The 14,140-nt window shown below is 40.4% G+C and overlaps 1 protein-coding gene across 1 annotated transcript in view; it reads right to left on the bottom strand.

Annotated features, from left to right (window-relative positions):
- The window catches only part of LMO1 (LIM domain only 1), a 128,477-nt gene extending 126,970 nt beyond the window's left edge, over positions 1 to 1,507 (bottom strand). The window contains exon 1 of the mRNA XM_034417015.3: positions 663 to 1,507. Coding sequence (XP_034272906.1) covers positions 663 to 684 — 22 coding nt within the window. The 5' untranslated portion in view covers positions 685 to 1,507. The remainder of the gene's footprint in view (positions 1 to 662) is intronic.
- Between the last annotated feature and the right edge of the window lie 12,633 nt (positions 1,508 to 14,140).

Raw genomic sequence — 14,140 nt, 5'->3', positions numbered from 1 at the left:
GAGTAAATTTTTTTCCCTTCAGACGCCAAGCTGTCTTTTTGTGAAGGAGTTTTTTTAGTCAAGCCGGCAGCCGGCAGACTAAATTATTGTGGTCCCCCTCGATAATAGTGCTATTGCTATAATAGCCTTGTCTCCCTCTTTGCTTTGAAGAAATTGGGGGGAGGAATGAAGGGAGACCACAGGGGGGGGGGAAATCCACGCACACACTCCCGGAAGAGAGAAAAGGCTGGCGGGGGGATCGAAGGGACAACCCCGGAGCAGCGCGATCTTAAAAGAAAGTCGTCAAAGCGGGTCCGCGCACGCATTCACACGGACATTTTGGGTCCGGCAGCAAGAGGGCGGCGGGCGGGCGGGCGGGAGACGCGGGTAAATAAAGCCGGTCCTTGGGAAGCTTTGTTGACTTCCGGAGCCGTCCCTTGCAGAGCGGCGCATGTGCCCGTCTCCGCAGAGGAGGCGGAGGTCGCGCTCGGTCTCGGCGCTCCACAACCCGGCTCTTCCCAGCCGAGACTTGAGGCGGGCTCTTTCCTTTGCGGCTGCCCGGCAAAGAGACGACCCGCCGGCCCGCAGAGCCTCCCGGCACCCCCCCTTTTTTTTTCTAACCCCCACCGCCCCCCCCCCCACACACACACCTCCCCGCCACCGCATCGCGACCCGCCACCTACCGTCCTCCTTGTCCAGCACCATTGTGGCGGGGATCGGCTGTCTCCGCCGCTCCGTCGCTGGCTCGCCCTCCAAGCCGCCGGTTGCTGATTCCTTCGCTCCGTTTGGAAAGGAAGGCTCGGAGCGCGGTGTGGGGGGGGGGGGGGTGACGGGGACGGGAGGGTTGGCGAAGCGGGCCTCGGTTACCCCCGCCTGGCTTATCCTCCCGGTTCTCTCTCTTCTTAGCTTCCCCCCCCACCCGCCCCCTCTCGCACAGGCAGCCCCCCACCTCCGGCCGAGCCGGTTACACTTGCCCGACTTTTAACCTAGATCGCGCTCAGTTAGAATTACCCGAGGAGGCAAATCCGGCCGGGGAGCTGGCTTGGCCGGCGTCTTTCTCCCCACCCCTCCTCCGGACACCCCTTTCCCCTAAAGCGGCAGAGACAGCAGCGACCACCTCCTCGGAGACTCCTATCCTTCTGGTGGGTTGCAACTGAATGCCAGTTTGGAGATGGCACGCACGGAGGTGGGGGGGGGTAACGCGGAGGGGGGGGGAGAAAGGCAGGAAGGTAAGGTACGAAGTGGGGGCTCAGCTTCTCCCGTTCTTGCCTTTCCCTTAACCTCCGAACAATAGCAACAACGGTGCCCCTTGATCTTAATGCGAGCCCACAGGATCCTTCCCTAAACCCCCTTTTGCTGTTGCTACTGCGGAGGTAGATAAGCTTCTAAAGTGCTTTTCTCTGGATTGGAGTCTAAATCTGAAATTATATATATAATTTTTTTAAAAAAATGAAGGAAAGAACAGGATGGGAAGATGCGAAGCTATCACTGAAGCAAATGTGCTCGCCTGCTGCCCTCTCTCTCAATTTATGTGCTTGCACTCTTCTCCTGCTGCTGAATAAATGCACACATTTCCCAGGGACCCTCAGATTCCCCTGTTAATTAAATCAATTCATTATGCTCAGATCTGATTAGCAGCCCCCTTCCCCCTCTCTTTGAATCAATTATTCAATACACAAACATAATTGCCTGTGCCAGAGGTGTCTAAGTATTAGCTTATTTAACTCCAAGGACACTAATTACCCCTAGGGCAAGGGAACTTTTCTCATTAATTCTGACAAAACACAAAAGCACAGTTAAAGTGGGTGTGTGAGAGAGAGAGGGGGAAAGGGGGGGAGGGAGAGGGGGAAGAGAAAATCGGGAGGGGGAGCATTTATTGCTGAAACACGTGCTACTGTGTAAACTATTGTCATTCTGTCTGTGGCATTCACTGACTCCCTAACTCCCTCCCCTCTACCTTAACTTTCCAGAACTACAGAGAAAAAAGTCGAGGTGGAGTGAATTTAGAGGGCATGGTGGGCTTAAGAAGGGTTCACAAGGAATTCTTCTGGTTCTTTGGAGGGAGATTTCAGAATTGCTGGTAGTGAGCAAATTCAAACCACCTCTGTGCTCCTAAAATGTGAAGGGAGAGACCCTGAGAAAATGGCAAACTCACCATACCCAGGAATAACAGGAATTGAAAGTTTACAGTCTGAAATTCCTGATGCATTGGTTTCCTATGATTTACCATATAATGGGTTGGATTTTCCATTAGTAGAAACCAGATGCTAGTTCTGTTCATTGGAAAGGAAGACTAGATACAGCTGACATGAACAATCATAGTCAGCATGTGCATTCTGTTCTCTCCCCCCCCCCTTTCTTTGTCAGACTATTTAAAAGTGTTGACTTGCTGCTTTCCAGGCCCTTTCATGGGTTTTCTTGTGTGGACTTTTTAAATAGGGCTTGTAATTTATTCCTGCACTCCCCACCCTGTTTTGTGCCAAATTAGGAGTTTTTACTTGCTATTGTCGGAGTCCTCAATGTGTGCCGAAGTATAGAAGATACTTTTGTTTTGTTTTTGTTTTTTTGTTTCCTTAGGCAATGCATGAGCTGATCCATTAATCCATCTGGCTTTCTGTATCAAGAAGCTAATATTAACTGTGTTCATCCTGGGTTTTAGTTTATCCACCAGCACTTCCCACATCTGGCTAGGTTTTCATCCCACTGGTTCAGGGTGGGTTCCTCTTGATGGAGCACACTCAAATTATCAACAACTTTGAAAGAGGGGGAGATCACTAACTAAAGCCCTTGTATTTTAGTTGGAGGGTTGGTTTTGTTTTTGGCCTGGTGTCCACAATCCCACATCATTATATTATTCACCCATGGCAGGACTTCCGTAATTAAATGGGTTCATTTGGCCATGCTTTCCATTATCTTTAAAGCACACCTTGTCCGTATCACTTAAAGCCAAGGAGAGGGGGAAAAATCCCAGCAAGATAGTTGCCAAGTGAGCTTAACAGAAGTACACTCATTGCTTTTTGCAAGTATAAATATGACTTGGAATACAGCACTGTGTTCCATTAGCTCAGGATGTGTTTCTATGAGCATGAGGATAAAATGTCTTCAGCTTGGTAACACAACAAACCCTGTTAATTTTCTGGTCTTTAATTTTCACTGGATGACATATACTGTATCCACAGGGACCTGACCTGCTTAACTCAACGAATCACATTTTGAAAGAATACAACTGAGCTGGAGAAATACCAAGGCGTGGAGAAATCATTTTGCACTGAGCTCTTTCCCAAGGGGATAACACTTGTAGAGTTGATCCTACGTAGCAAACTTTTCTTTCAACTGCTATAATGATTGATCCATATCTAAAATGGGAGAGAACCTGATTGGATTAAATGTAAAATATATGCTATATGAAACTGTCCTATGCAAAACCAAATCAATAAACTCTCTTGCTCAAAATTGCCTGTTCTGAATAACAGCAGTTCCCCCCCACCAAGTTTCTGGAAATGAGCATTCTGAACTTTGCTATAAGTGAATATAGTAAGGACTGTATCTGAAACTTTAGTGGGAGGAAAAAAAAGATTGTAAGTGACCATGGAGTTATGCCCTATTTTCAGTGCCTCGTGGATGAGAAAATTTATGAGAACTATATAGTCTCAATTGAATAGGATGCAATTAGATTGGTGACAAGTATGAATTTTTTTACTTAATAAGTAGATAATCACAGCTAAATTTAGAAGTTACCAAAGAGAGGATGGACTATGAATAACAAAAGGATGGGAGAAAGTGATTTGTTCTAACAGATACAATTACACATTTTGAAAAGAAGCAGATTACAGTGTGATATGCATAGAGTTTAACCAGGAAAATCAAACTTTTTTAGACTAATGGCCATAGAAAGCGTCTGGGTGACCCACCAGATTAGAATCACCAGTACAGAAATTACAATAGGCCAAATCAAGAATAGTAAACAAAAATTAAGTTTAAATTAGCAATAGCAATAACTTTTAGATTTATATACCGCTTCCCAGTGCTTTACAGCTCTCTCTACATGGTTTACAATCTAGGTTCTCATTTTACCCACCTCTGAAGGATGGAATTCTGAGCCAACCTTGAGCCAGTCAGGATCGAACTGCTGGCAGTAAGCAGAATCGGCCTGCAATAATGTATTCCAACCACTGCACTACCACTGCTCTAATTAATCCAATTAAACATAGTATGTATTATTCCATATTAAAATGTAAATGTCCTATGATATGGATGTTATTTGGGGAGTGGATTTGATGAATGACAAATAAATGCTACTTTTTGGCAACTGGTTTATTTTATTTTATTTTATTTATTTTATTTATTTGATTTGTATACCGCCCTACTCCCGAAGGACTCAGGGCGGTGAACAGCCAACAATAAAATACATAAATACACAAAATTTAAAAACCCGATAAAATCAAATTAAACTTTTTGGCCCAGACAAATTAAAATACCCCAATAATTTAAAAACAGATTAAAATTTACATATTTTAAAAAGGGAAGAGATCAGGCCAAGCCCGCTTGATGGAATAAAAAGGTCTTCACAGCACGGCGGAAGGAGCGCAGATCCGGGATCCTCCGTATCTCCGGGGGGAGCTCATTCCAGATGGTAGGTGCCCCCACAGAGAAGGCTCTCCCCCTAGGGGCCGCCAGTCATGGTTCATGACAGCTGCAGTATCCTGGGGTCTATGTGATCTCCTTTTGTGACTTTCTGACAAGCAAAGTCAACGGGGAAGCCACATTCACTTAACAACCATGTTACTAACATGGTTAACTACTGCAATGATTCACTTAACAACTGTGGCAAGAACGGTCGTAAAATGGGACAAAAGTCACTTAGCAACTGTCTTGCTTCACAACAGAAATTCTGGGCTCAGTTGCAACCATTTGTTTCGTGACCATTCAAAGTTACAATGGCACTGAAAAAAGTGACTTATATTGATTGGTTGATTCCCCCCCTACACAATTAAGGAAAAAGAATGCTGTTCTTGATCCAATTATAAAAGAAAGTTGCTTTCTTCTTTATTATTACTGGTATGACTCCCAGTTTCATGAATAGGTCAGGTTGCATTTATTTCAAATCTACATATGTGTTGAAGATTCACAAATAAGTATGGAGTTTAAATACAGAGTTTTGCTGATTAAAAAAATGAATTCATATTGAATACCACTCCCTAACCATGAATTAAATGGCACGTGAATCCAGCCTCATAAATTAAGGCTTCATCAGTTATAGTTTTATAGACATTGCTAATTCTATAACCTGGTGGTTAATGGTGGCTCATTGTCAATGAACTTGAGTAGGTTCTGCATTAATTATAAATAAAGCATCAAAACATTCATTTGGGTTGCAGGAGATGTTAAAGCCTTTATTCTGCCTTTATTCTGAAGTTTTGTTTTATTCAAATAAACCACTGAAAAAAGAAAACACAATTCCATTCTTTCACTATGTTAAAGCAGAGAGAAAGATTTCATAAAATTGCACACCAACTCACTTCAGCCATGACTTGGGGGTTTTAAATTATTTTTCCATGTTATGAATTACTTTGATGTTTTATTTGTTTGATGAATTTATTCATCATTTTCTTACTTAGAATATTTGTTTGTATTCAGCATACCAACTTTTATTTATTTATTAGCGTTTTAGCCTGTTGCACTAATGCACATCTCAGAGGTTTGCGAGAAATAAAAACATCCGTAGTACAAGTAACATAGTAATAAAAGTGACCACAAAAACAAGACTGATAATTAATGTAAAGCAATATCCAAGCAATTCTTTCTGTGTTACCCTAACTAAATTGTTTAAAAACCTTGCGAGAGACATCTACTTTTAACTTGCTTCTGGAAGGCCACCAAATTCAGGACAAGTCTGACCTCCAGTGGACATCTATAACATGGAGGCCATAATAGAGAAGCATTTCCTCCAAGCATTGACATCTCCATCCCTCTGATTTCATGGTAGTGAGGAACTGTCAACATTTTTTCCAGGTTGTTCATATTGGATGAATGATCAATAGTGGATGAAGGAAAGTATTTGTTGTATGGGTGAAAACCAGGATCTTAAACTGCACTCAGAAGCCTATTGGTAGCTATCACAGTACCTGTGGACAGGTGTCATGTTAATAGTATCTCGAATAGAAAGTTAGAAACATTGCATTTTACTTTGCAAGGTCCTTCTACCAAGGTAGGGCTAGAACTGTCACACCAGCTGGGCATGATCTCCTCTCTATGGCCTCTATGACCTCCCCATCAGCAGTAGCATAAATCCAGGATGACTACTAAGGCATGGAGCTGCTCGCTCAAGGACAGTACAATCCCTTCAAAAGACAGCGCTGAAGCTGGCAGAGAACCTTGATAAACAAAGCAGCAACTTTGTTTTGCTTAGATTTGGGTACAACTGGTTTATTCCCATCCAGACCTTGACACCTCTAAATAGCGGGACATGTCTTTGACTACCCTGTCAGTATAGTCGAGGGTGGTGGTATTTAATTGGATGTCAAATTGATGCTACCATCCTCTGAACTTTCTTGGCAGTTTCATGTAGATGCTAAAAGTAAGGAGGCCGGGATCAAAATCTACATCACTCTACATATAAGAGGCCACTGAGCTGATTTCAGATTAAAATTAACATTAAATATCATAGATCTTTTAGATGCTGATTCGGGCCAAAGAGAAGGTTTGAAAAGATTCCAAAACCTGGGAACAAATCCCAGTGTGATGTAAAGATAGGTTTCCAAGAAAGGACAACTTGGGCTTTTAGGCCTTTAATGGTTCATAGTGATACCTTGGGTCAATGACTATGACTCCATGACTATCAGTGCAGATCTTTCAGGAAAGGCATCAGAAGTTCCTATATCTTGCACAATTAACAGTCTAGTTGCCACCTTTGGGGTGTTTTATACTCCATTCTAAACAGTTCATTGAAGGTGTTGACGCAGTATGCATCCACCATAAAAAAATAAAAAGCCAATAGCATTTTAGGGATGATAGTAAAGTCTATCTGCTGATAAACTTCCTTGGGCAGTTGGTTGGTCACTGTGAGAACAGGCTGCTGAGCTAGATAGACAGGGTTCCAATTCATCAGGCACTACTTATGTTCTTATGTTCTTTCTCTACTTACATTAGCTTATAACAATTCAAGAAGGTACAAAGAATTAAACACAACAGTAAAATCACTGCAGTAAAAATCAGCATTAAAATCAAGATCATTTAAATGAATTAAAATTTAAAAGCTAGATGAACACATATGGTTTTGCTGTTTTCCCAGTACAATTTTTGCACCGTTTATTATTTCTGAATACTTTTCTCAAGGGCAGCCCCACAGAGAGTATATCACAGCAGTGCAACCAAGGTGGGATGCAATGAAAGGGTAGAAAAGTTTGACCAAATTCAACCAGTTTGGGAAGTTTCACATCTGCTCTAGACAAAATTCTCTATTTGGCATTATTAAAGAAAATGTTTGGGGGAGAGAGATGATGTATCCAACATCTTCTAATGCATACCTTAGTCCAATATTTCTTAACTTTAGCAAGTTAAGATATATGGACTTCAACTCCCAGAATTCCCCACTCAATATGCTGGCTGGGGAATTCTGGGAGTTGAAGTTCATAGGCCTTAAAGTTTTCACAGTTGAGAAACCAACTTAATCTCTTAACCACCCTGCTACATTAGCTCTCTTGTGGTTATATAGTAGCATCAATTAGGCCAAACTGTTGCATTTTTTTCTTTACCTGTAAAGAAAACAAAAACAATACCACAAAATTCAGTCTCAGCTGAGAAAGAACCAAAATATGGTTATACGTCTAATGCTCGTGGGATTTATGTGAATACTGAAATATTGTCTTGGATAGCAGCCCTTGTGATCTGGGGCTGAACATGCCCCTAAATTGACCACATTTAACTGCACGTGACAGTTAGCCTTGTTTATGAAAATTGACTCTGTGGCTTGAAGTAAAGGCAGTTTGAAATGTTAAGTTTAGAATAGTTTTGGTAAAATTGCCCATGTTTTAGTTACAGCTTTCCTTTTGATATTCTGAAAAATACAAGATGAAAGACAACTCATAACACTAACTCTCCCGAGAATATGTTTGCAATGTCTTTCTAATGTAAGACTGGTACTTCTGTTTTTAAGCTGTGAAATCTTGTGAGTTTTCTGGGAATTCACCGGTATTAAAGGAACTAAAGAAAGTAGCTTTGGTATACCTCCCTGAACTAGGTTGTGTTAGTACATTGGATATTGGATTGAATTAAAGTCTCTTTAGGGATATTGTAAAAAGAATAAAGGCAAATGAGTATCAGTGACTTACACAAGGGATGCCTCCAGGGCCACATGCACTGTGAGAGAGAGGATTGGCCTCTAGAGTAACCTCTGACAATGTTGCTGAAGGTGTTGCTAAAAATGGTACCATAGTTCCTCGCTGTTTAGAGATGGGCAGCACCCCTACTCATTTTAAATGCACCTCATCCCTCAAAAATGAAGAGTTGCCCCCATTCAATGAAAGGCTGCCTACCCTAAGGAAAGTATTATATAATCATTACTTATGCTTAACAGGTTTCCTTTTCAAAACCAATTTAGGCCAAGACATTAAAATAGTATCCCCTACACAGTCTAATAATGCAGTTCTAGGAACAAACACAACTACCAGGATAACAAAACTAGTGTCGGATCAGTGGCATTTTGTGGGCGATATTTGTGGCCTTACATATTAATAATGGAAAGCAGCTTGGCTAGGGAATTGTAAAATCCTCTAATGTACACAATTGGAATGAACTTTGGAAATCATCTAATCATAACCCAATCCACATTTTGCCATCTTCTGTTTTAGAATCTCATAGGGACTTCATCAAATGCTTTGCTGAAATCAAGGTACCATCCTAGTTTCCGTGGATGGCTAAGCTGATCACTCAATCATAATAGAACATAGTGCTTTGACATGATTTATTCTTGATAAACTTACGCTGGCTTCTGCCAAGTAATATGTTTTCTCCTAAGTGCTCACAAATTGAAGGCTTATTAAGAACAAAGAGTTGTATTAATTGCAGAGGGATACAAATGTAATGAATGATTAGTCCATCCTAGCGTTTACCTGATATTAATTTCAAGCTGATTGGTCTGTAGTTATCTGAGTCGTTTCCTCCACTCACCTCTTTGAGGACAGGAACAATGCAGGTAAGTCCTCGTTTTACAACCACAATTGAGCCCAACATTTCTGTTATTGAGATGGTTGTTAAGTGAGTTTTGCCCCATTTACGACCTTTCTTGCTACAGTTGTTGAGTGAAGCACTGCATTTGTTAAGTTAGTAACATGGTTGTTAAGTAACTCTGACTTCCCCATTGATTTTGCTAATTAGAAGGTCCCAAAAGGTGATCACATGACCCCAGGACAATGAAACTCTCATAAAATAATTCCCAGTTGCCAAGCATCCAAATTTTGATCACATGAGCAATTGGTCATGTGAAAAATAGTCATAAGTCACTTTTTTCAGTCGCATCATAACTTTGAACAGTCACTAAATTAATGATTGTAAGTCAAGGACTACCTGTATTTCCTTTTCTTGGACCCTCTGACATGATTTCACAAAGTTCACAGAAATGGGCTCTGAGATAACATCAGCTATTGCCCAGAGTCCCAGTTTAGTTGAGCAGCATGAAAATGTAATAGATTGTTGTATATAATTGGTTTGGCTCTACAGCCTTAAGCTCATTTATTAATTTAAATGATTTATATAGCCACCTATCTCATAACAGTGACTCTAATTACCATTTTATTCACCTTGGATTGCCACTCCCTTCTTTTGTTGTTAATTTCATTTAGGTCCATTTGAATAGGGTTCTCACTTTTGGAAAACACAAGCAGAATAGCAGTTGCAGAGTCCTGCACTCTGAATTACTCTTGCAATGGGTCCACTTTGTGCTTTCTCTTCTTTTTATTGCTGACATAGTCCCAAAATGCTATTTTTGTTGCTTTTAGCTACTGTTGAGGAAAGCTCTTATGCTTTAACCTTTCCAATTTAATTTCTGCAGGTATTAACTACTTGATGGTACACCTGCTTGGTGATTCCACTCACCTCCTATTTTCTATGTATGAATTCTGTACATGTATTTTCTATACATGCAATTCATAGCTTGTCAAAAATTCCCTATACATCCACAACAGCTTCCTAAACTGCCCTCAATTTTTCCTCCCGTCACTGGAATAATGTGCACTTGTAGTTTGAGTATCTTCTTTCTGAAAAGATCCCAGCTTTCTTTGGTTTTAAACTGAGGATTTCTGTCTATGGGAACCCACCTAATTCTTTTCTAAGCCTGTTGAAATTGATTCTCCTGCAAGTCTTAAGAACTTGTTTTGTACTTTCTTGAATCCCAAGATGACATGGTCATTTTTCTAAAGGTCTCATTGGCTCATATATTACTTCTTTCATGTAGTTGGGATGGGCATAGAGCCTGTGCTATCATATTAAATAAGCAAACCTCTCAGCCCAGACTCATGTGATAAAGTGGATGTCTTTACATCGCTTTTGAGTCCTGATTGAATTAGAATGAAGCCAGAACCAAGAAATCTATCCTATCTTCAAATGTTCCAGTACAAAAATATGTGGAAGAAGTAAGTATCATGATGAAATAGAAATCTATAGGTAAGGAACTATATTCATATAATGATACCTTTCAATATTAAAGTGTACATTATGTTTAAAGGACAGAGCTATACTTCATCTGGCTTGTTATTCTTCACAAATGCATTTGTTGCATGAGTTTCTTGCTCACTGTAATCATGCTGTAAGTAATGGTCCTATTATAGCTGGAGGTCAGGAGATCAAGTTTCATGTCAAAGCAATGGGATCTGGAAGCACGAGAAGGGTCAGGTTGAGGGACATTTTATCAGATATGGTGGGCATGTAAAAATTCATTTGGGATACAAATACATGCATTAATTCAGAAGATTTTAAAGGCTGAAGTACAACTGAGACCAGATTTTTCTTTTGGGACTAATGGACAAGCAACTAGGGAAAAAGTCACAGAAATTAGTTTCTATATAGGACAATTGCTGGGAGACTATTATTTACTCAAAAAAGGAAAGGCTTGACACTACCTAAAACAGAGGAATAGTTGTTGAAGATGATGGAAATCATGGAGCGGGCTGAACTAGTCTCTTTGAGTACAGTAAAAACAATAACTACATTTATGGTCAACTGGAAAACTTATAAACTTTTTGCATGAAACAGAAAAAAAATGTGGTTCTGAAGATTAGAAAAAAATGGATAATAGAAAAAAGTGAAGGTGGTTTTTTTTGTAATTATAGAATAAGGAATAATTTTATAAATGTACTTATATTTCCTGCAAAGGAAATCAGAAGCTTCTTTCCATTTTTTTCTTTTTCAATTCTTTTCTGCACTTCTGCTTTTCTTCTTGCTTCCTTTATTGCTTCTGTGCTTTATTCATTTGTGTTAGTTTTTATGTGCTTTGTAAAACTTTAATAATGTAACTGTATATTAAAAAGAACCCATGCTGAAATGGGTTCATCTTATCTTGCATACTGTGGCACACAGTGGTCAACCAAAAGTATTCAGATATGATAAATTTAACCAGCATGGAGAGGAAGATGATAGATTTCTTTCCATTGTTGCTCCTTAGCAACTAGTTATCTAAGACTTGTGATCTAGAAGGTAGTGATTTAGGCGACATCACTGATAGCCCACTTGTCTTTGAATTGCCATCCTTTCCTTGAGAGCAAATTCTATATTTTAACAATGGATTGTCTAAGAGCTCAGTGGAAAGAAGAATCCACCTATTTTCCTAGTCAATACACCCCATCCATGTGCTTAATTATGATTATTATGAGATAGTCCCAATGCACCTTTTGAAATGTTGGAACCCAGATATGGTTAGTAAGTCACCTGACAGATCTATTTTCCAGTTTCAGGTAAAAAAAAAAGTTGGCTTTTGATGTTCACTTGAGTATTACAGTACCGTTATTCCCACTTAGCTTAAATTTTAAGACTGTGGATCTTTTTGATCCAGAAACAGCACGAAGGGGGAAAAAAGAACACCTCTTACGGCTGTAACTTTAGCTGAGCAAAATACAGATTTCCTCCCACGCCTAAAATTCAAAAACTAAGTCTCGAATGTAGGGTTTGAAAAGATAACCAGCATTTGACAGGTGGAAGCTCAGCAGTTTGTCAACATTCCATTGGAAGGCTTAGAGAAAGCTGTATAGTGTGCATATTGTCAATGATTCATAACAGACAATAGTTGTGCTGAGATGGGGATAATATTGATTGAAGACTGTGGGAGAAGCTTTTTAGGATTTCTTTTAAAAAAACACACAAAAAACCCCCACAAAAACAATAGCCACAAACAGAAATAGTGGGATGCATTTGCCTTAATTGTTCTTAAAAGTTGTTTCTCTCCTCTCTTTTCAGTTGAGAGCCTGCTCTGAAATGTTTGCTGACTTTTGATATTGGAGAAGCATCTATTATATAGGTATAATAAATATATTTGTATTGGAAACTGGAATGGCAACATTGGCAGAGTGTTCGTAGAATGCTTGCAGTCCATCATCTAAACCTTTATTCATCAAGGAAACTCAGTGGTGAATTGTTAGGTTGAGATACCATTTCCCAGTGCTGTTGCTCTATGAAGGCTTTAGTAATCTTCTCCACAACAAGTTTGTAACATTATTAAAATATGGAACCAGAGTAGTGTATTCACAAATCAGCTGAACATAATCTATGGATAATCAGGTTTATCCATAATCACTGGATAAACCTGTGCAAGACATGCTCATCCTGCACCAAAATTTGGCTTTGAGTTGCAAAAAATCTGCCTGGATGCTTATTATTTCTTTAGAGAGAGAGACATTTCAGGAATAGGCTTCTCTTCCTTTCACTTGGATACAAGCAGTGGTTGGATTGAGCCGGTTCGGGCCAGTTCGGGCGAACTGGTAGATAAATTGCTGGCTGGCCCTGCCCTTTCCATGAGTCCCCACGCGCCCCATTTTGGCTCCCAGGTAAGTGCAGGGAGGCCTACTAGGCCCAAAACGGGGCATGGGTGTGTGTGGTGTGCCCCCCCCCAGCCCGTTTTTGCTCCCAAGAGGCTGCAGAGAGGCTTCCTAGACGAAAAACAGAGTGCAGGGGATGCAGCATCTCCCCTGTCCCATTTTCACTCCCAGGATGCTGCAGGGAGGCCTACTAGGCCCAAAACGGAGTGCTAGAGGGGGGAACATCCCCCCACGGCCCATTTTTGATCCCAGGGGGGTGCAGGATGCTGAATGCTGCCCATCACATCCCTGGCCATGCCCACCATGGCCACACCCATCCAGCTGGTCATTAGGGCAGAGAACCGGTTGTTAAATTATTCAAATCCCACCATTGGATACAAGCTGTTTCAACAATGTGACCCAAACATCTTGGAAGTGAAAAACAAACGTTAAATTCATACCAAGGCAAAACTTGTTTCAAGACAACATCAGTTTTAAGAAAATGTATGCTAGTTTTCAAGTTTCCATCAGTTTTAAACAGCTTTAATATGTATACACATATATACACTCAATTACAAAGACACATACACAAACAAAAGGGGGGAAGGAAAGTGAGAGGAAAGAAAATAGAACATTTTCTTTTCCTCTGCCCTTTATTATTTTTAAGTTAATATAGTCTAGTTTAGGTGAGGAGTTCTTGAAAGCTGCTGATCTGAGGTAAATTTAGATCTCAGCAACGTAATCCCAGAAGGACAGCTTTCATTGGAACATTAGAAGAATTATCATGACAGCAGGAATAACCCTTGTTCAGTGACTGAATGTCCCGTTCTGGAAATCCTCAAGCAAAACCTAAGGGAACAGTTATGGATATTCTTTATTTTTAGCAAGGAATCAGACAAGAAACCCTATGTTTACAGTTCTGTGCTTGTATTTCAAATATTTATATGCCACTTATTAACCTTTTAAAACAGTTCCCAGGTAGAGTCAATTAACAACCATGAAAAGTCAATTTTAAAAAAAATGTTTGCCAAGGCAGAGGTTAAACTAAGGCGGTAAGCTCAAGGACTGAAACTATTGGCCCAAGGAAAGTATCTGGAATTCCTCAGCCTTGCTTAACCATGCAGCAAATTGCATTTCAGAAGCAAGTGTTTCAGGGAACA

The sequence above is a fragment of the Pantherophis guttatus genome, chromosome 1 (genome assembly GCF_059756535.1).
Source record: "Pantherophis guttatus breed Tessera chromosome 1, ASM5975653v1, whole genome shotgun sequence".
Taxonomy (NCBI): Eukaryota; Metazoa; Chordata; class Lepidosauria; order Squamata; family Colubridae; genus Pantherophis; species Pantherophis guttatus.
This window is presented reverse-complemented; position numbering and strand designations above follow the sequence as displayed.